Source organism: Anarhichas minor, unplaced genomic scaffold, assembly GCF_050575085.1.
Source record: "Anarhichas minor isolate MPS153535 unplaced genomic scaffold, ASM5057508v1 ptg000031l, whole genome shotgun sequence".
NCBI classification, from domain to species: Eukaryota; Metazoa; Chordata; class Actinopteri; order Perciformes; family Anarhichadidae; genus Anarhichas; species Anarhichas minor.
The window spans coordinates 1439401-1455402 of NW_027466477.1; the positions used below are offsets into that span (position 1 = coordinate 1439401).

General features: G+C 40.6%; 1 protein-coding gene across 13 annotated transcripts; it reads right to left on the minus strand.

Annotated features, from left to right (window-relative positions):
- Nucleotides 1-762: 762 nt before the first annotated feature.
- LOC142964799 (uncharacterized) lies at nucleotides 763-15969 on the minus strand. 13 transcript variants are annotated; one of them, XR_012957566.1, is made up of 13 exons: nucleotides 15831-15969; nucleotides 13422-15127; nucleotides 12328-13239; nucleotides 12139-12246; nucleotides 11727-11884; nucleotides 9554-9810; nucleotides 8325-8412; nucleotides 6458-6570; nucleotides 5056-5208; nucleotides 4752-4842; nucleotides 2283-2356; nucleotides 2060-2160; nucleotides 763-1061 (listed from the first exon to the last, which is right to left on the minus strand). XR_012957566.1 is itself a non-coding variant. In XM_076105320.1 (10 exons), the coding sequence occupies exons 2-9, from the start codon at nucleotides 13510-13512 to the stop codon at nucleotides 2300-2302; spliced, it is 1008 nt and encodes a 335-aa protein (XP_075961435.1). In that variant the 5' UTR covers nucleotides 13513-15127; nucleotides 15831-15969; the 3' UTR covers nucleotides 763-1061; nucleotides 2283-2299. The 13 variants fall into 13 exon arrangements, 3 of the variants coding, with proteins under 3 accessions (XP_075961435.1, XP_075961437.1, XP_075961436.1); XR_012957563.1 differs by lacking the exons at nucleotides 12139-12246; nucleotides 12328-13239 and having other exon boundaries at nucleotides 13422-13848; nucleotides 14875-15127; XR_012957571.1 differs by lacking the exon at nucleotides 12139-12246 and having other exon boundaries at nucleotides 12328-12373.
- Between the last annotated feature and the right edge of the window lie 33 nt (nucleotides 15970-16002).

The following is a 16002-nucleotide window of genomic DNA, read 5'->3' on the forward strand; positions in this document are numbered from 1 at the left end:
AGAAATAGTCCATCAAATAGAACGTAAAGCAGGGGATGCTTTAGGGCGGGGCTTATTGTGATTGACAGGTCGTTGCCACTACCAGAGCCGTATACGGCGTCTCTTCGTCGCTCCTCCACATTCCAAATATGGTAACTTCCGTTCATTGGTGACGGCGGACTCGAGGCTTCATAACATCAGTCCACAGACCAATGGGTGACGTCACGACGACTACGTCCACTTCTTAGACACGGTCTATGATTCTACTCCTATTCTATTTCTACGGTGCTGATGAAGTTCAACTTTATTTTCACTTCCTCAACTCACTGTCAGATGCAGTTAATAGATAGTTAATATGTGACATAATCTAATCTTCAAATGTATCTCCCCAAACATTTTCCTTGTCTTTAAAACCATATGGTTCCCATGTGATGAAGCCATTAATCTGAGCCAACGTCCCCTCACATACGCTTTACTTTGATGCTGACAAGCGAGGATCCGATCATGAGAGTCGAGATGTACCAGATCCTCAGTGGGGGGGAAACAATCGGTAGAGCTTCAGTTGGGTCTAAACAACACGTTTTGTTGTTTCCTCTGCACACCAGCTGCTGCTTCCCCTGTGAGGATTCATTGGCAAAACAACAAAAGAGAACATTCTCAGGTGCTTTACTGCTCTTGTTAGTGGTGTTGATTACAAGGTCTGAATAACGGGCAATTACGGGAAAATGTGACTTCAGCAACGTTAACCACATGTGATGTGCATGTGTTACAGTGAAAGGAGGACAGTGTGCAGTTTTTTTAATTCAGTCATATATCATAAAGCATCATAAACACCAAGACAGGTGAACAATAGTGGCAGAAACACTGTGAACGATCGGTTTTCACAGGTATGCTATTCCAAGTTTTTTTGTGGTTTTTATGACAATGACTGGGAAGTATTCCACGAAGCTAAACCGCACACACAAACATCTAGTGGTAAAGTTCTGGTTTGCAGAAGGTGGGAAGAGAAAAAGAAGACGAGTCCAGGTTCCAGGCTTTGGTCCTCAAGGAGGTTTTTGGTATCCGTTGATAGGGCTCCCTGCCTGAGGGCAGAAAAATAAACTGTAAGTGAAGATGACCAAAGACAATAAACATGAATGTGTGCAAGAAGGGAAACCAGAGAGAGAAATGTCCCAGTAAGTGATGGCATGTCAGAATACATCAAGATAGAAAGGTTAAAAAAAAGGGTTTAATTTGGCTAAAAAGTGTATGTTTTTGAGATTTTTAGAAGTGGGTTCTAACCAACAGAATACATGGAACGGCGTTATATAATTAGGATACAAAAGATAACTATATACTGTTACAGTTACAAAAAAATCATAATCAGATTACCTATACATTTAGTAAAATGAGGATTATAAACAGGATAACAAACTTAAACTACAACATGACGGCACAATACTGCATTATCACACAATGGCCTAACGTTAGTGAAAGAAATGCTTTTATTGTTCAGAAAAGGGGAGCGACGTCACGGTACAGGTTAAGTTGTCACAAAGCAGAATGGTTTGTGTATTTGCATCAAGATTATTCTTTTTGCAGAGATTTACATGCTGCTGCTCCAATTTAAAATCCGGCACCGCTAACGTGTCAAATGATTCGTATCATTGGAAGACATATTAACAAAACTTGTAGACCTCAATCATCTCACCTCTAAGTCTCCTGCTACTGCAGCAGATCATTTAAAATGTTTAATTAACCTCTCCTCATCTCTTTCAGTCCTGAGTAGCTTTAGTAGCAGATACCTTTATATTTATAAAGACATCAGACGATGTTGCAAATTCAAGAAGAGATCTCACCAAAGACTTCTACAACGGCAGAAATATTTCCATTGCTTGAATTTTAACGAGTTTTCCTTCAAGTGAACTATCAACCACTCGATCTATATCATTTTCCAACTGAATAATTAACTGTGTTCATTGGCTTCCCAGTTTCTAAATGGTAACATTGTCCAACATTTAGTTTAAATAATCTCACCAACACCTGCTAAGAACGATACTCATGTCAACACGACCGGGAATCTACACTTCATATAAATCACGTCAAAGCTGGTGATGTGCTTTATCGCGTCTGTTATCCTCTATGTCTCCGGCGGTCCCCGCTCCTCCAGCTACATTTCCTCCCTCTCTCTCTCTCTCAGCTCTGCAACAAAAAAAATAAATAAAGCACCCTGCATCATCTGCACTCAATCAGAATAATTGTCTGAAGAAATGCAGCGCAGAGCCTGTGAGGGGAACGAAAGCACAGAGGCTGTTGGCATTCACCTCCCCTCCAGTCGTTATTAGTCATCTCTCTGCTGCTTTGGAAGAGAGACCCGGACGGTTTGGGAGGAAGCCATCTGCAGCCGACAGACAGACAGACAGACAGACAGAAAAAGACCTGATGTGACTTCAGTGCCCAGAAAGTATCAGCCATCTCTCAAGGCTTTTGGCAGCACAGCAGCTCCACTGGCACTCGAGTATCAGCCTTATGTTCTGTCTCTCAGGCTTCCTCTTATCCGCAGATTTAAAAAAACTAAAAAACCACTGAGTTTGTCACTCTGCAGTATGTGGGAGCTTTTTAAAAATCTCAAAGCGGACAGCGAACACCTTTTGGGTTCTTGGCTATGAGAGTGTTTGAGGTCCTGTCAGGATTTGTGAGCGCTTCCTGGAGGAGCTCTTTGTGGGACATCGTGGGGTTTCCTGTGTGATTGCAAACTAGCGTTGCAATCAAAAGTCCCTCAAAGCACTTTTTAAAAGCAGACAAAACAGAAAAAGTAAATCACTGATTAAACTCCAGTGCCCGTGAAGTATCGGTTTTATGAATGCTCTGGCAGTCCTACAGGTCCACAGGGGACTGGCAGCCGACCTCAGATGACTATCTGTGTTTTCAATTTCTAATTTCTGCGCTGAGATTTGCACTCGTCTCAGATCCAGAGGTTTTAAAAGACTTAAACTGGTCTCTTTAAAAGGTTGAGGATCTATTCTCAAATCCAAAGGCAGCTTTAGTGCTTCTGCAGCTTAAAAGTCTAAAAGATGAATTTATAAATGATCAGATGTACTTTCATTATATAAAGACGTTGAATAACCCTCCAAGCTTGTTTAGGTTTTACATTAGAAGCATCTCATAGATTCAGGTAAGAATTCTCAGGCATATTCATTTAAACACCCATCGGACTCTTTCATCATTTAAGCTATGGTAACAAGAAGACGTCACTACATGGGCTCAAACAATCAGACAGTTCAGCCAGATTGACTAGTGAGAACAACAAAGTGTTCATATTGGCATGGGAAATCTTCTCTGAATGTTTGTTTTTCTTGTTTCTTGTGCAGATGTCGCTGCACTCCTCATCACCGTAATGGACTTGGTGAGTACAATACTTTTATATGTCTATAAAGAACTGCCCGATGCTACATAAATAAGACCCAGTATATACTGGAGTTATTTTTAAGGCACATTTTGTATTGAAAATGTTCGATTATAGATCAGTTTAAACTGATTTTCACCCGTTTTGTGCCCTCAAGATGGGTGAAAAAGACAGTAATCCTGCCAGTTCATAGTAGGGTAAGTAAGTAAAGACCTATTGCAACAAGAAAGGAGAAAGGCTGATAAAATGTTTCAGTTATTTAAACTACAGTGAAAATATGTCATGTGTCATCAAAGCATTCTCTCTAAGGGTCTAATAATGACGCGGATGGGTTTACATCGTAGGTACTTGAAATCCGGGTGTCTTGTGCGTTACAAAGCGACGGTATTTGACGCTCAGAATGACACATGCGTGAAAGATATACTGTCAGTGTTCATTCGGCTCTTCTTTAAAGAACATTCTGCGGTCACTCTGCTTCAAGAAACCTTTAAAAGACAAACAATGATGAGTCTGGTACCCATGGAGTTTCAGAGCTCTGGCTGTATGACAACTCCTGTGGACTGGCAGTCACGCCCACATGAATATTAGCTCTGCTTTTTCAGATGTCTTGTATTTCAGTCCTCACATCAGTTCTTGTCTTTGATCCAGAAGTGTGTTAATACAGAAAATAAAGGTTCATCTCATGGTTCTTGTAAAATACAAAGAGACCAAACTAGCAATTGGATTTTCTTGGATCCATCTAGGATGTTCTACCAAGATCCCTTATATGTTCCCAGGGTTTCATCTCGAACCCACCCAGAGGGTTCTCTGGAAGTTCTATTCAGAACCTTTCTAACTTCTCAGGGTGCTAACAAGAAACCCCCTAATCACAGTTTTGGGGGTGTTTGGGCTGAGAGGATCTTTTAACACCGTGTTTTCAACAATCTTTGAACTCTTTCTTCCAAAAAGGGAACTTTACGCGAAAGGGTTCTTCATAGAACCGTTAGTCTTACAAAAAAACCTTCACCGAAAAAGGGTTCCTCAGAAGCAAATGGTTCTGGGTTGAACCCCTTTGGGTCTTTATTTCTCAGAGTGCAGAAGACAGAAACTGAACCACCCCTGCTCAAGACGTACTCCTGATTTCTGGAAGAACTGACAGAAAACTACTCCTCTGAGGTTTGGCAATCGTACTCAGATGAATATTAGCCCTCCCTAATAAATCTCTAATATTTCACCCCTGAGGTTTGTACGTGTCTCCCACACAAAGACTTCAAAACACTGAACCGGTGCACTCGTACATGTAGAGGAACCGTTCTTCAACACATTGCAAAGAGTTTGTGAACTGTCCTTTGCCATCTTTAGCCATGCAGCATACGACGATTAAGAAGCAGAAGAATTAAACCGGTACCTGGTTAAAGAGCTCCGCATACAGCATGTTTGACTTCTCCACACGAGACTCCAGGTCAGCCACTGCATCTGCATCCCACGATGTTATACTGCTTCGAAAGAAAGGCATGTAGGAGTGTGCCACGGCAGAAAATACATTAAAATGATGGGAGACGAAGAGGAATTCTGTTTTTTTTTATTTAATGCCAGTGGGAGTCCTTTTTAAAACACTCCGGAGCTGAACTCTGGCAACAGATGTGCAGCTTCATCATAGTGATAAGTTTACTGTACGTTGAACCCATCTATCCGTCTGTCCACCCCCTTACCTGTCACAGCGTTTAGTGTCCTGCAGGGGAAAGAGGACGCCCTGTGCGGGACTGTCTTCATGTAAACTCTTCTTCAGCTTCTCGGCCTTCTTTTTCAACATGATGACCTGTCGCAGCAGAGCGTCTCTCTCCTCCATCAGGTTGTCTTTGAATCTGTAGAAATACATTTGTTTACGCACAGAGACCAGCAGTGGGAGATTCTGCATCTCCTCATTTAAGTACACTCAGCTGTTCTTCATATACGGTGTATAAAATACAGGGAGTGAGCGTCTAGTTAAACCTAATAAAGTAATGTGAGTCCTGGTTACATATGGAGGTCTGTGGAGTGCGTTGCTTCCCAGATATTAACATCCTTTACTACTAAGAAGCAGAGCTCAATGGGGTGTATTTTATTTTTTACGTTCTGTAGAGGAAACATTAATTATCAATCAATCCTTGTATTATAAATTAATAATATCAAAACAACAGTTTAACATTTTGGAAAAAATGCTTTTGCTTTCTTGCTGAGAGTCTGTAGTAACAGACAGAGGCTGCTTAGGTTAGCTTAGCCTAGCATAAAGACTGTAAACAGTGAAACAGCTAGCCTGGCACCGTCTTAAGTAAAATAAAAAAATAAAAAACCTATCAATGTCTCTAAAGTTTACAGAAACATAGATAACGTGTTAAATGATGTGCTTTGAAGGTGTTGGTTGACATATGTTTGAACTTTTACAGGCATGCTGTCTCAAACTGCTTCCAGTCTTTATGCTAAGCTAGGCTAATCATCAAACAACGATTTGATGATATCTTACATAAAAGTAACTTCTTATTTTCTGTGCATTTTCTTGCGAAACTCCAGCAACTCGTGTCAATTTCCACTCGTTACGTGCATACGGTCTTTTCAAAATAAACCTCCGTCTTGACAGGAAAGAACTTGGTTAGGTTTAGGAAAAGATTGTGGTTTGGGTTAAAATAATGACCTAAGTGGCGTTAGGTCTCCTGGGTCAAACACCGTTTCTTGTTTGACACATACACCTCCACTCCCACCAACCTGTGTGGGTTTTTGTGGTCTTTATACTTCCTGGTTCATGATTACATGGAATACACACAATTTGATTTTGTGGGATACCTAAATTAAAGTGCATTAATCTTTGTTTAATCTGTAAAAACTGTAAAACATTCTTGTCAGTGATTTCTAAGAGTCAGTGTGAGGAAACCAAGAGAACTAATAACCGGACTTGTGTGAAAATGACCTTTGTCTTGTTGAAGCCAAGGAAAAGGGAACATACAAAGAAACAAACACAGGAATCTCTCACGTGAAATAACCAGCATCGCTCTGGTATCGACAGTAAACAGCTTGTTTATGTTGCTGAATCAGTTTTGATATTTGTGTATCAGGTGCTGTGTGTGTGTTGGTACCGACCTCTTGACACAACACATCCAGTAGCGCTGTTGCTGACAGAGCCACTCAAACTGCTCCGCTGTCCCCTGCAGTTTCCTCAGACTCCCCTCGTTCTCCTGCTGCAGCTCCCTCACCTCAAAGACAACACAGCATCGCTTCATATTTGTGATTGAGACAACAAGAAAGCAGGAAGTAAGGCCTGGGCTTAGATAAAGGCCTTGATCAGGAAGAGAAGAAGACTCTTGAACTCGGTGCCGTCATCTGGAAAGATGAGCAAACGCAACAGGGTCGGACTTAATCTCCGACTGCCTGGACTTCTACAATAATTCACCGACTTTATCCTCCGCAAATAAATGTTCTCATTAAGTTCCTCACTGACAGGGCGGTCTGTTGTTTTGTTCTGCTCCTTCTCGCAGGAGAGATAGTTCTTTGCCTGCGTGATGGACTGGTTGAAACAGAGGCCAGGAAGGGAGTGAGTCTTTGAAGCCAAGTGTAAATAAAAATAAAAAAATCCTCACAATGTGTAGGAATGTTGCCCTAATGCCCAGACTCCACACACATTAATACAAACCTAAGGCCAGAAAAAGAAAATCTGAATTAGTGCGTTCTCTGGGGTGGTTGTAGTTTTTCATATTTGGCCACAGAACACAAATTTGAACCTTGAGGTTTAACATTTCATGAAAATAATTATTAAAAATCCAGCAGCAGACGTGTCACTCTCTGTTTTTAACTGGCACGCTGACGCGGTGACCTAAACTAGCCTCAGAACGGTGTTAACCCGCTGCTTCTGATTGGACGAGCTGGCAGCAGGACGGTGTTGCACTGCATTATTTGTGGAGGAGTTGACTGCAAGCGTGACAACGAGAAATACCCCGCATTCATTATAAAACCATTAAAAGTCTATTATTTATCTATTTATGGACAAACAGAAAGGACCAAAGCAGCGGTGAACAAAGTGTCCAATCCTGACACCTGCTGGACAAAAGTCACGTTACACCCATCGACTTTTATTTAGTTTGGTGAGATGCTGGCTGGTGGTTAAATGTTTGGTTTGTTGCTAATTAATTTGTGTGAATAACCTCATTAAGGACGGGTCATTTAAATAAATCCATTCATTAGTCACACATTATTAATATATAGTCACACAAACTGCGCAATGTCAGAGCAGTTATTACAGAATATCATCTCTGCTTGTTTTATTTTATTTACTGAACTTATTGTGTACCTGAACGCACCAAAGACTTTTTTTGTCATATTGTGATGGACAATAAAAAAAAATGTTTAGCCCTCAAGCAGTTTACATCACCAACTATTATCATTATGTCACTGATATGAATCTACTTTTTAAACAAACTCCATCAAACGTTTGTTTACATGTTAAAAAGGGCAATAAGTGATTTATTTAGGCCTGAAGGGAATAGCTCACCCAAAATGTGTGTATCGAATGTGTGAATAAAGCTCAAACAATTGGCAGAACATTTATGGGATTTATTGTTTTAAATAATTCTTTAGAGAGAAAAATGCCTGTGTCCAGTTTCTCAAATGTAATCATTTGTTGGTTTTCTCAGTGTTTCTTTAATATTAACATTTAATATCTTTGCGTTCTGGACTGTTGGTTGGACAAAACAAGCAGTCTGACGATGTCAACTTGGGCTTTTTTGAACTTTTGACGGCTTTTTTCACAAACGAATAGTTGAATAATCCAGAAAATAATCAGCAGATTAGTTGATGGTGAAAATCGATAGTTGCAACTCTACTTGTGTTCATCAAATATGCGTCAAAACACAAATAGAAAACATGCATATATGTATGTTTTCTGCTGCAGGAGTCGTTTAAGAAGTTTCTTTGGAGGTTCTGATTGATTTTGACACGTTTCTGTTCCCTTTACCTCCTTCTGATGAGCGGAGCGTAAATCCTTCAGCTTCTCTGTCAAAGTCTGGTTGGTGTCTCGTAGCTCATCCAGCTCTGCTGTCTTCCTGTTGGGGACAAATACAAAAACGATTTTTATCAATCTGTTTACTCTAAACACATGCAGCAGGTTTCATTTGTCTGACAGGAACAGGAAACTCCATTCATCTGATCTCTTACATTAATAAACAAGAACTAACCGGAAACATGATGCACTGATATCCTTTGACAGCAGATTGTGTTCACACGTTAACACCACTGTGTAATAATTACAACAATACCTTTCTATCTGCTATAGTTTGGACGATAGAACTGAGAAAGAACATTACTTTTATGACTTTTTAATTTTACTTTTATAAACAGTCATTAGAAAAACCTACTGAAAGGAGAAAGTTAAGTTTAAATATAAAATATGACTGAAACTAAAATAATGTTGCTTATATTTTAGTGTTTATTTAGTATATTTAAATGAGATTCATTTTCACGACTCTATCAATGGATTTATCAGAGGAAAATTTAACTTTAAAGGCAAATGTAAAAAGAATGTAAAAAGTAAATATGAAGCTCCCCGCTAATGTTCTTTCATCTTCTTGACTCGTGGGCTGGAATCATAACGTGATAACGTCTTCTGACAACAAAGCCAGCTCTCCGCTGGGATTTAGAGTCAGCAGATTGAGGCGCGCTCTGCATTTCTGCTGACTTAAAATCGCAGTTTGGAACTCTGTGTTTTCATTCAGTCTCGAGACGACAGTTTGAGGTGAAGCTCTTCTCTGTGGGTTTGCAGAGCAGCTGATGTCAGCTGGGTTTCAGTTTGCTGGAGATGGTAATCAAAGCATTTTTTGTATTAATTTGAACGTTTCTTTTCTTAGTCTGTGTCCTTATCTGTGTTCATATCTTATTTATATATGTTCGTCAGTTGGAACAGCTGGGTGGAACATGCAGGAATGTGTTTTAAATCAAACCATCAACGATTCAACATCGTTAAGGAAAACAAGGAGGTATTTCCTCCACAACTCAGAGCTAACAGTTCCCCGTCTGAAGCACAGTGAAGGATTGTGCTCAACCTTTATCTGAAAACGTGTGCACGTTCATATTAATATCACCACCAGTGATGCAATATAAGTGGATACACAGCAATTAATCGGTTAATTCTGTTTGTCAATTCATTGTTTAATCTATAAGATCAGATAACGTGGAAAGTGGGCCTGCCTGCGCAGCTCCGCCTGTAGGCTCTCCGTCAGCGAAGCTCTGTGCTGGGCCTCAGCGTGCAGCTCCGTCTGGAGGCTCTCTGCCACCATGGCCCTGCGTTGGGCCTCGGCGTGCAGCTCCTCCACCAGGCCCTCCAGCGTCACCTCGGAGCTCTGCAGGCACAGCAGCTCTGAGCCGACCTGCCGCAGCAGCTCGCCGTCCCGGGAGCTCGCCTCCGCCAGCAGGACCACGCGCTGCTGCAGCAGGTCCACCAGGTCCTGCAGGGGAGACACACGGACACAATGACTCGTTCACACACACGTATGTGCAGCTGATAACATGACAGCAATCCATACCCACTCAGGTAAATCTTTTTAACAAATATATTCAGTTGTATTGCTTTTATTGTTCTATTTGCACTACTAGTATTTAGTTTTACTTCCTTTCACGGCTGAATTCTGTCACTTAGCTTCGTCTCTCCGTACTCATGCATAAAGGTACATGCATGTGGTCATAATATACATAAATGGCACATATTATCCATGCATATTAATGCTATATTACTTTATCTTGTAAAATCTCGCTGATCGTAGCATTATCATCTTGTACAGCCTGCACAAGTGATATCCAACACACCTATAAATCAAAGAGTTTGAGACAAGCCCAAACCTGACATATCTAATCTTTGTGGGCAAAGTGAGTGAGTCACACTCTCCAAACTAACAGAGCTGCTCGTTTGTTACTGTGAAGCAGAGATCAATCTTACAGCTGCAAAGGTAATTACTGGGACATGAAAGAAGAAGAGACAAAACTACAGAAACTATTCCTGCCACATAAATTAATTACATTTCCTTCAGAGTTTTGTCGAGTCTTCGCTTTATTTCCTTGCCTCTAAAAGCATCGAAATAAAGCAGTCAGAGAAAAAGAATAAGATCTCTCTTTTGTTGACAAAGAGCCAAAAACCCAGTGAGAAAAAAAAAAGCCCCAAAAAGGTTGGTAACCACTGTCAAAGCCCTGCATTCACATTATGTGAACACTGGCTCTTACTGGTAGCATAATTCAGTGTAATTTTCAGTAATTGCAGCATGGGCGGCTGGCTGGTATGGTCATGGCTATTCACATTCAAATTATGGGATTGTAATGAGGTTAAACGTTACAAGATTAAATTACACAAATTAAAATAAAAAATAAAAACACTCTGAATTGGACAGCAGTTGGCCTTCAGGTAAGTGTTTCCTAACCAGACTCTAATTGTATCACCAGCGTTTGAGGTTAAAATAGAGCTGACTGTTGTGATTTGGTGAAAGGAGTCGCTCATAGTGACAAATTATCAGATGACTCTGCAGCTCCACTGAGGTTTTTTTTAGCCTTTTTAAACTCATAGTTTTGGTTTTTACGGCATATTTACTGTTTGGTTCGTTCTCAGCAGAAGCATGCAGCTTATTCAGCAAACAAAGCTCTGATAAATCCACTGTACACTGCTTCTATAGCACCGAACAACAGACACTATGTGAAAAAGTGGAAAATTAGCAGCAAAAGAGCCGGACCCCGGTTACAGTAAACTGTTACATTTGCGGACAACACCGTGGCAGCGACCTGTTAATCACCGTGTAGCCCCGCCCTAAAGCATACCCTGCTTTATGGTCCATTTGACTCTAAATGGACCAACATTTACTAAATGAACATCATGTTACTCTGTATGTGCTGAACGCTTCCAATAAGCCAAAAATAATCCCTTAATTAATGCAGCATGAAATAAAGAAAAATGTGTTTTGAAGTTTCTGGCCACCTGATGACTATAAGTCCAACATTCACTCTACTTTTAGCTCCATCTTTGGTCTCCACCAACTCCCGAGGGAAACATCTGTTCACAAGATGTTTCCCTCATCTTGCTGCTGTTTGGTGCTGAGCACGTAGTTCACAGTAGTTCATTTTAGAGCTTTTTCACTGAAAACGGCGGCTTGTTGAGTCTGAAAGCATCACTGATGACAGAGAAAGAGAGAAAGATGCTAAAAATGCTCTTTAGAGTTCTCTAGAATTCTCAGGTGACTTTTTTCATAAACACATAGTCATTTGATCCAATGCCAATGTATAAATATTCATTATAGCAGCTTCAAGATGGCCTCTAATATAACTGCAATGACTCCCAACCATTCAATGAGATTACTTCTTTCTTTGATAGACTTCTGCTCACCTGCTGCTGGTGAATCGTGCCGATGAGTTGATCCTCCCTCACCCTCACCTCCATGTTCATCTGCTCCTGGTGGCGGAGTCGAGCGGTCGCGGCTTCCAGGTCATTCTGCAGCTTCCTCTCCCGGTCTCTGGCCACCAGAAACTCCCTGTCGAGCACCGCTGCAGACACAAACAACAGAGTCAGGTTTGAACCGCTAAACCACAGCCCGTTGGCGATTTTCTATTCAAACAGAAGATCTGCTGGATGGGTGCCACTGGGATGTATTTTAATGAAAGGTGGTGATGAAGTGTGTTTTCTTTACTGCTCACGGCATAAAATAACCATCATTTTTTAAACCATGACACTTAAAATAAAGGGTTGTATGTCAGCCGCTGACACTTCTGGCATTGAAACACTTTCCCATTCCTCTCACCTCATCACTGCACTCGTGTGTCCTTAACTCTTTTCACACACATTGTTCTTGGATCTCAGCTCTGTGGCTGTCCTCATCTCTCACTTTCTTGTCCACATCATGTACAGACTGTAGATAGGGTCTATCATTACATTTCTCAATGTCTGATACCATTAGGTGTTTTTTATTCTCTTTGTGTCCTCATCTCACCTCATTCTTATTCTCTGTCCGTGGGGGATCGCCAACCAACCAGAGACTGTTTATAAGAAGTGGACGTAGTCACCGTGACGTCACCCATTGGTTTGTGGACTGATGTTTTGAAACCTCGAGTTCTGCATATTGGCCGTCGCCATCTTGCTTTTTGTACAACTGAACGCTGAATAAGTAATTTTTCACACTGTGAAAGGGTTAAAGTTGTAAAACAAAAACACAGACAACTCCCAGACCGGACAACGCCGTGGTAGAGACCTGTCAATCACTGTGTAGCTCCGCCCTAAAGCATACTCTGCTTTATGGTCTATTTGACTCTAAATGGACCATAATGCATACTGGGGGTCCCTAACAAGTCTTGGAATTGCATGAATTGTGTATAACTGGAAAGCTGAGACTCTTGTGGATCCAAAAAGCCCATTTGTATTCATGTGTAACAGTGTTCTCACAGTAGCCACTTCATTCTAATGAGACCATATTTGGAAACTTGACATCACTCTATCGTATGATGTTGTGACCTCTAGGATAAATTGTTCTGTAATGAGGCCCCAGGTTCCCAGCCTTCAGGTGATGAATACCACGTCTATGTTGCATTTACTGCTGACCTAATCTTATACTTTAACAATCTAACACTTCCTTCAGTGAGGTTACACTGGCTTGTTGTCACTGTGTCGTGTTGTAATTGTTTCTGTTCCTCGGTAAACCTTAAGATATCAAAGCAGTAACTACAATCAGAGACGCACTTTTACAGTCAATGAGGCAGTTTCACGTCGTGACCTTTGAAGTTTTATTATCTACTGTGTGGAGGAAAATTCACACGTTGATATTACTTCTTCAGCATGCAGCATGCATCTTTGTTTGTCGGTTATGATGTTGTTTTCTGCACATTTATGACATGAAACCTTCAAAAATCTAAATAGGAGGAAGTATGAACATTTAGATAGTACAGTACTCTGTGTGTTAAATTACACTTTGCATGACACAACTGTGAATCAGAGGAGACATAAGTAACAAGGTCATAATGGCTGTTAACAGCCTGAACCAGTGCGCTCCAGCAACGGCTCTGAAATGTAAATGTGTAACTTTATTCCTACCTTTGTCGTGAGCCAGGCGGTTGCACTTGGCCGTGAGATACTGGATCTGACTGTAGTCTTCGTCCCTGTGTGGTCGGAAAAACCTCCTCATGATCGATCAGTTGGATCGATCTGCGTTTGGAGCGCTTTCTCGTTCTCCGATCACAATCTAAAGCCTCCTACAGCTTCCCATGATCCTTAGGAGCGGGGCAGGTGTGTCCCGCTCGGTCAGAGAGGACACAGTGTGCACGTCTCCTGCAATATTTCTCTCTCCCTGAACACAACGTCTGTTTTAAAGAAGACAGTGCGCACCTACAGAGGGCAAGCTTAAGCATTAATCCAAGCTGCTGTTTTCATAACATGGAGGCGTGCTGCTGTGTGTGTGTGTGTGTGTGTGTGTGTGTGTGTGTGTGTTCAGACCTGATGCGTTTTGTTGCCATCTGGCTCACTGTTTGAATAAATAGGAAAACTCTTGACTTGACGTTAAATGCAAACACTAAATTCATCTCCCGAGGCGGCGAGCTGCTGCAGGAGAGAGCTGAAGCAGGTCGGGCGTGTTGTGTCTAGCAGGCGGACCTCTTTACTGCAGCCGCCTCGGGTTAGTTCTTCCATAAGACAGGATTGCGTGAGGGATTTTAGGAGAGGAAAATACATCTAATTACATCTTGTATCTATCAGGTTTGTTTGTAGAATATAGTCTGAAACTGTTACATGTTTCCTAATTTCTCATGCGATGCTGCACTTAAAGACGTCTGGTACATGGTTACTCTGATTGTGTGTCACTAGCGGTACCTTTAAGTACTGTACTTCAGTTCAAATTTGAGGTACTTGTACATAAGTACTTTTCTTTTCATGCCACTTTCTACTTCTACTATACTACATTTCAGAGGGAAATATTGCACTTTTTACTGCCTTGCAAGTATTCGACAGCTTTGGTTGATATAAGGAAGGTGTTATTTTGGGCTCTGAGAATTTGATAAATTGGCATTTCTCACTAATATTCTGAATATTTACAAACCAATCAATCGATTAATGAGGAAACAATACTAAGTGACATTTTCAATGCGGGACTTCTACTTTTAACAGAGTATTTTCATAGTGTGGTATTAGTACTTGTACTTAAGTAATGTATCTGAATACTTTCTCCACTGTTTGTGTTGTAACGCAGATCTAGAAGCAGACTGAACATTAAAGGACTGTGCGGGTTGTTTTACAGTCTTTGCGTGTCTTTTTTCATTTAATAACTACGTATTCATTCAGTTAATTAATAATGTCTGTAAGGATCAATTAAGGAGTTTTTCTTTATCTCTATTTAATGTGTGTGATGAGTTAATTAGTCTGAGTTTCCAGACGGTTTTATAGCTTGATAATCAAACTAAATAACAAATTATAAATAATAAATGCACAGAATGTTGTGTGCTTTTTTCATTTAGCCTATAAAGCACAACAACTAGAGTCAAGTAATAATAATTACCAGCGAAGGGTTTTGGTCCCAGAGGCAGAGGAAGGTGATAGAAGTTACTTTTAAAATATTCTCACTTCAAAGTGTGAAGCTGTGGCTCGTTGGTGCTGAATATGTCTATAAATGAGACGCTGTGATCTCACTTTACTCCTCTTCTTCTCTCTTCTTAAAAAGGTGTTGACAGGCGAACTGCAGGAGATGTCGCGTGTTGCTGCAGACGCACTTGATGCCAGCAGAGGGAGACAAAGCTCCTCCTCCCAGTCTCCTGTCAGGAAAGCCTTTATTACTCTGTGCACACATTTATCTTAATGCGATTATAGTTTGAGTTCATTATTAGTTTCCCGCCCGTTTTACTCGTTATTGTTGTTTAACGTATGCTGGTGCTATGTTGGGGATCAATATCTCATAAAAACAATGACTCTGGGTTTCGGTTATGGTTTGCAGTGTCCCACGATGATTTAACACTTTTTAAAGTTCTTTGCCGCCCCTTAATGAATACAAATAAATATATAATTTCTGGGGTAAAAGTTAATTTGTGACTTCAATTCATTTAGACTTCAAATGTTTCCTGCAAATTTACGAGTTTTTTCTTGTAAATTTTCCACTTTAATCTCAGAGAATATCCAAGTTTTGTTCTCATAAATCTACAACTCTTATCTTGTTTTTTTCCTCTGAATTTTACCCCCACACGTTAAATCAAATCCCATCTTTAGTATTTATAAGCTAAATTATAATGTAGTTGTATATGTAGATACCAGGACACAACTCCTTCACATTAAGGACATATTTTATATAGTACATTATAGTGTGTTATAAACCATTTAATACATGTTTATAAACTGCTTATACGTGCTAAAAAGGGGGACTTATAGTAAAGAATTGAATTATCAGTCAAGTCATCCACTAAATTGACGATGTCGGTACATTCAATATGAGCTCTATAAGATGAATAAACATCCTCACTGTACATGTTTAAAACGGCTTCCTTCCACTCGACATGATGAGATGCTTTCACTCTGTGTTTCTGTCTAGCAGTGCGCTGATTCTCCTGCTGCTCACCAACGAGACCACAGAGACGATATCAGCTCGGCTTATTTCCTGTGAAGTCTTGTAAAAAGAATCTGATCCAGTCAAACGCAT

Coding starts and splice junctions, on each gene's coding strand:
- LOC142964799 (XM_076105320.1), bottom strand. CDS start 13,512: ATGAGGAGGTTTTTCCGACCACACAGGGACGAAGACTACAGTCAGATC. Junction 9,811..11,726: donor GCACGATTCACCAGCAGCAG/GTGAGCAGAAGT, acceptor TCTCCCCTGCAG/GACCTGGTGGACCTGCTGCA. Junction 2,357..4,751: donor ATGCGGAGCTCTTTAACCAG/GTACCGGTTTAA, acceptor TGTCGGCTGCAG/ATGGCTTCCTCCCAAACCGT.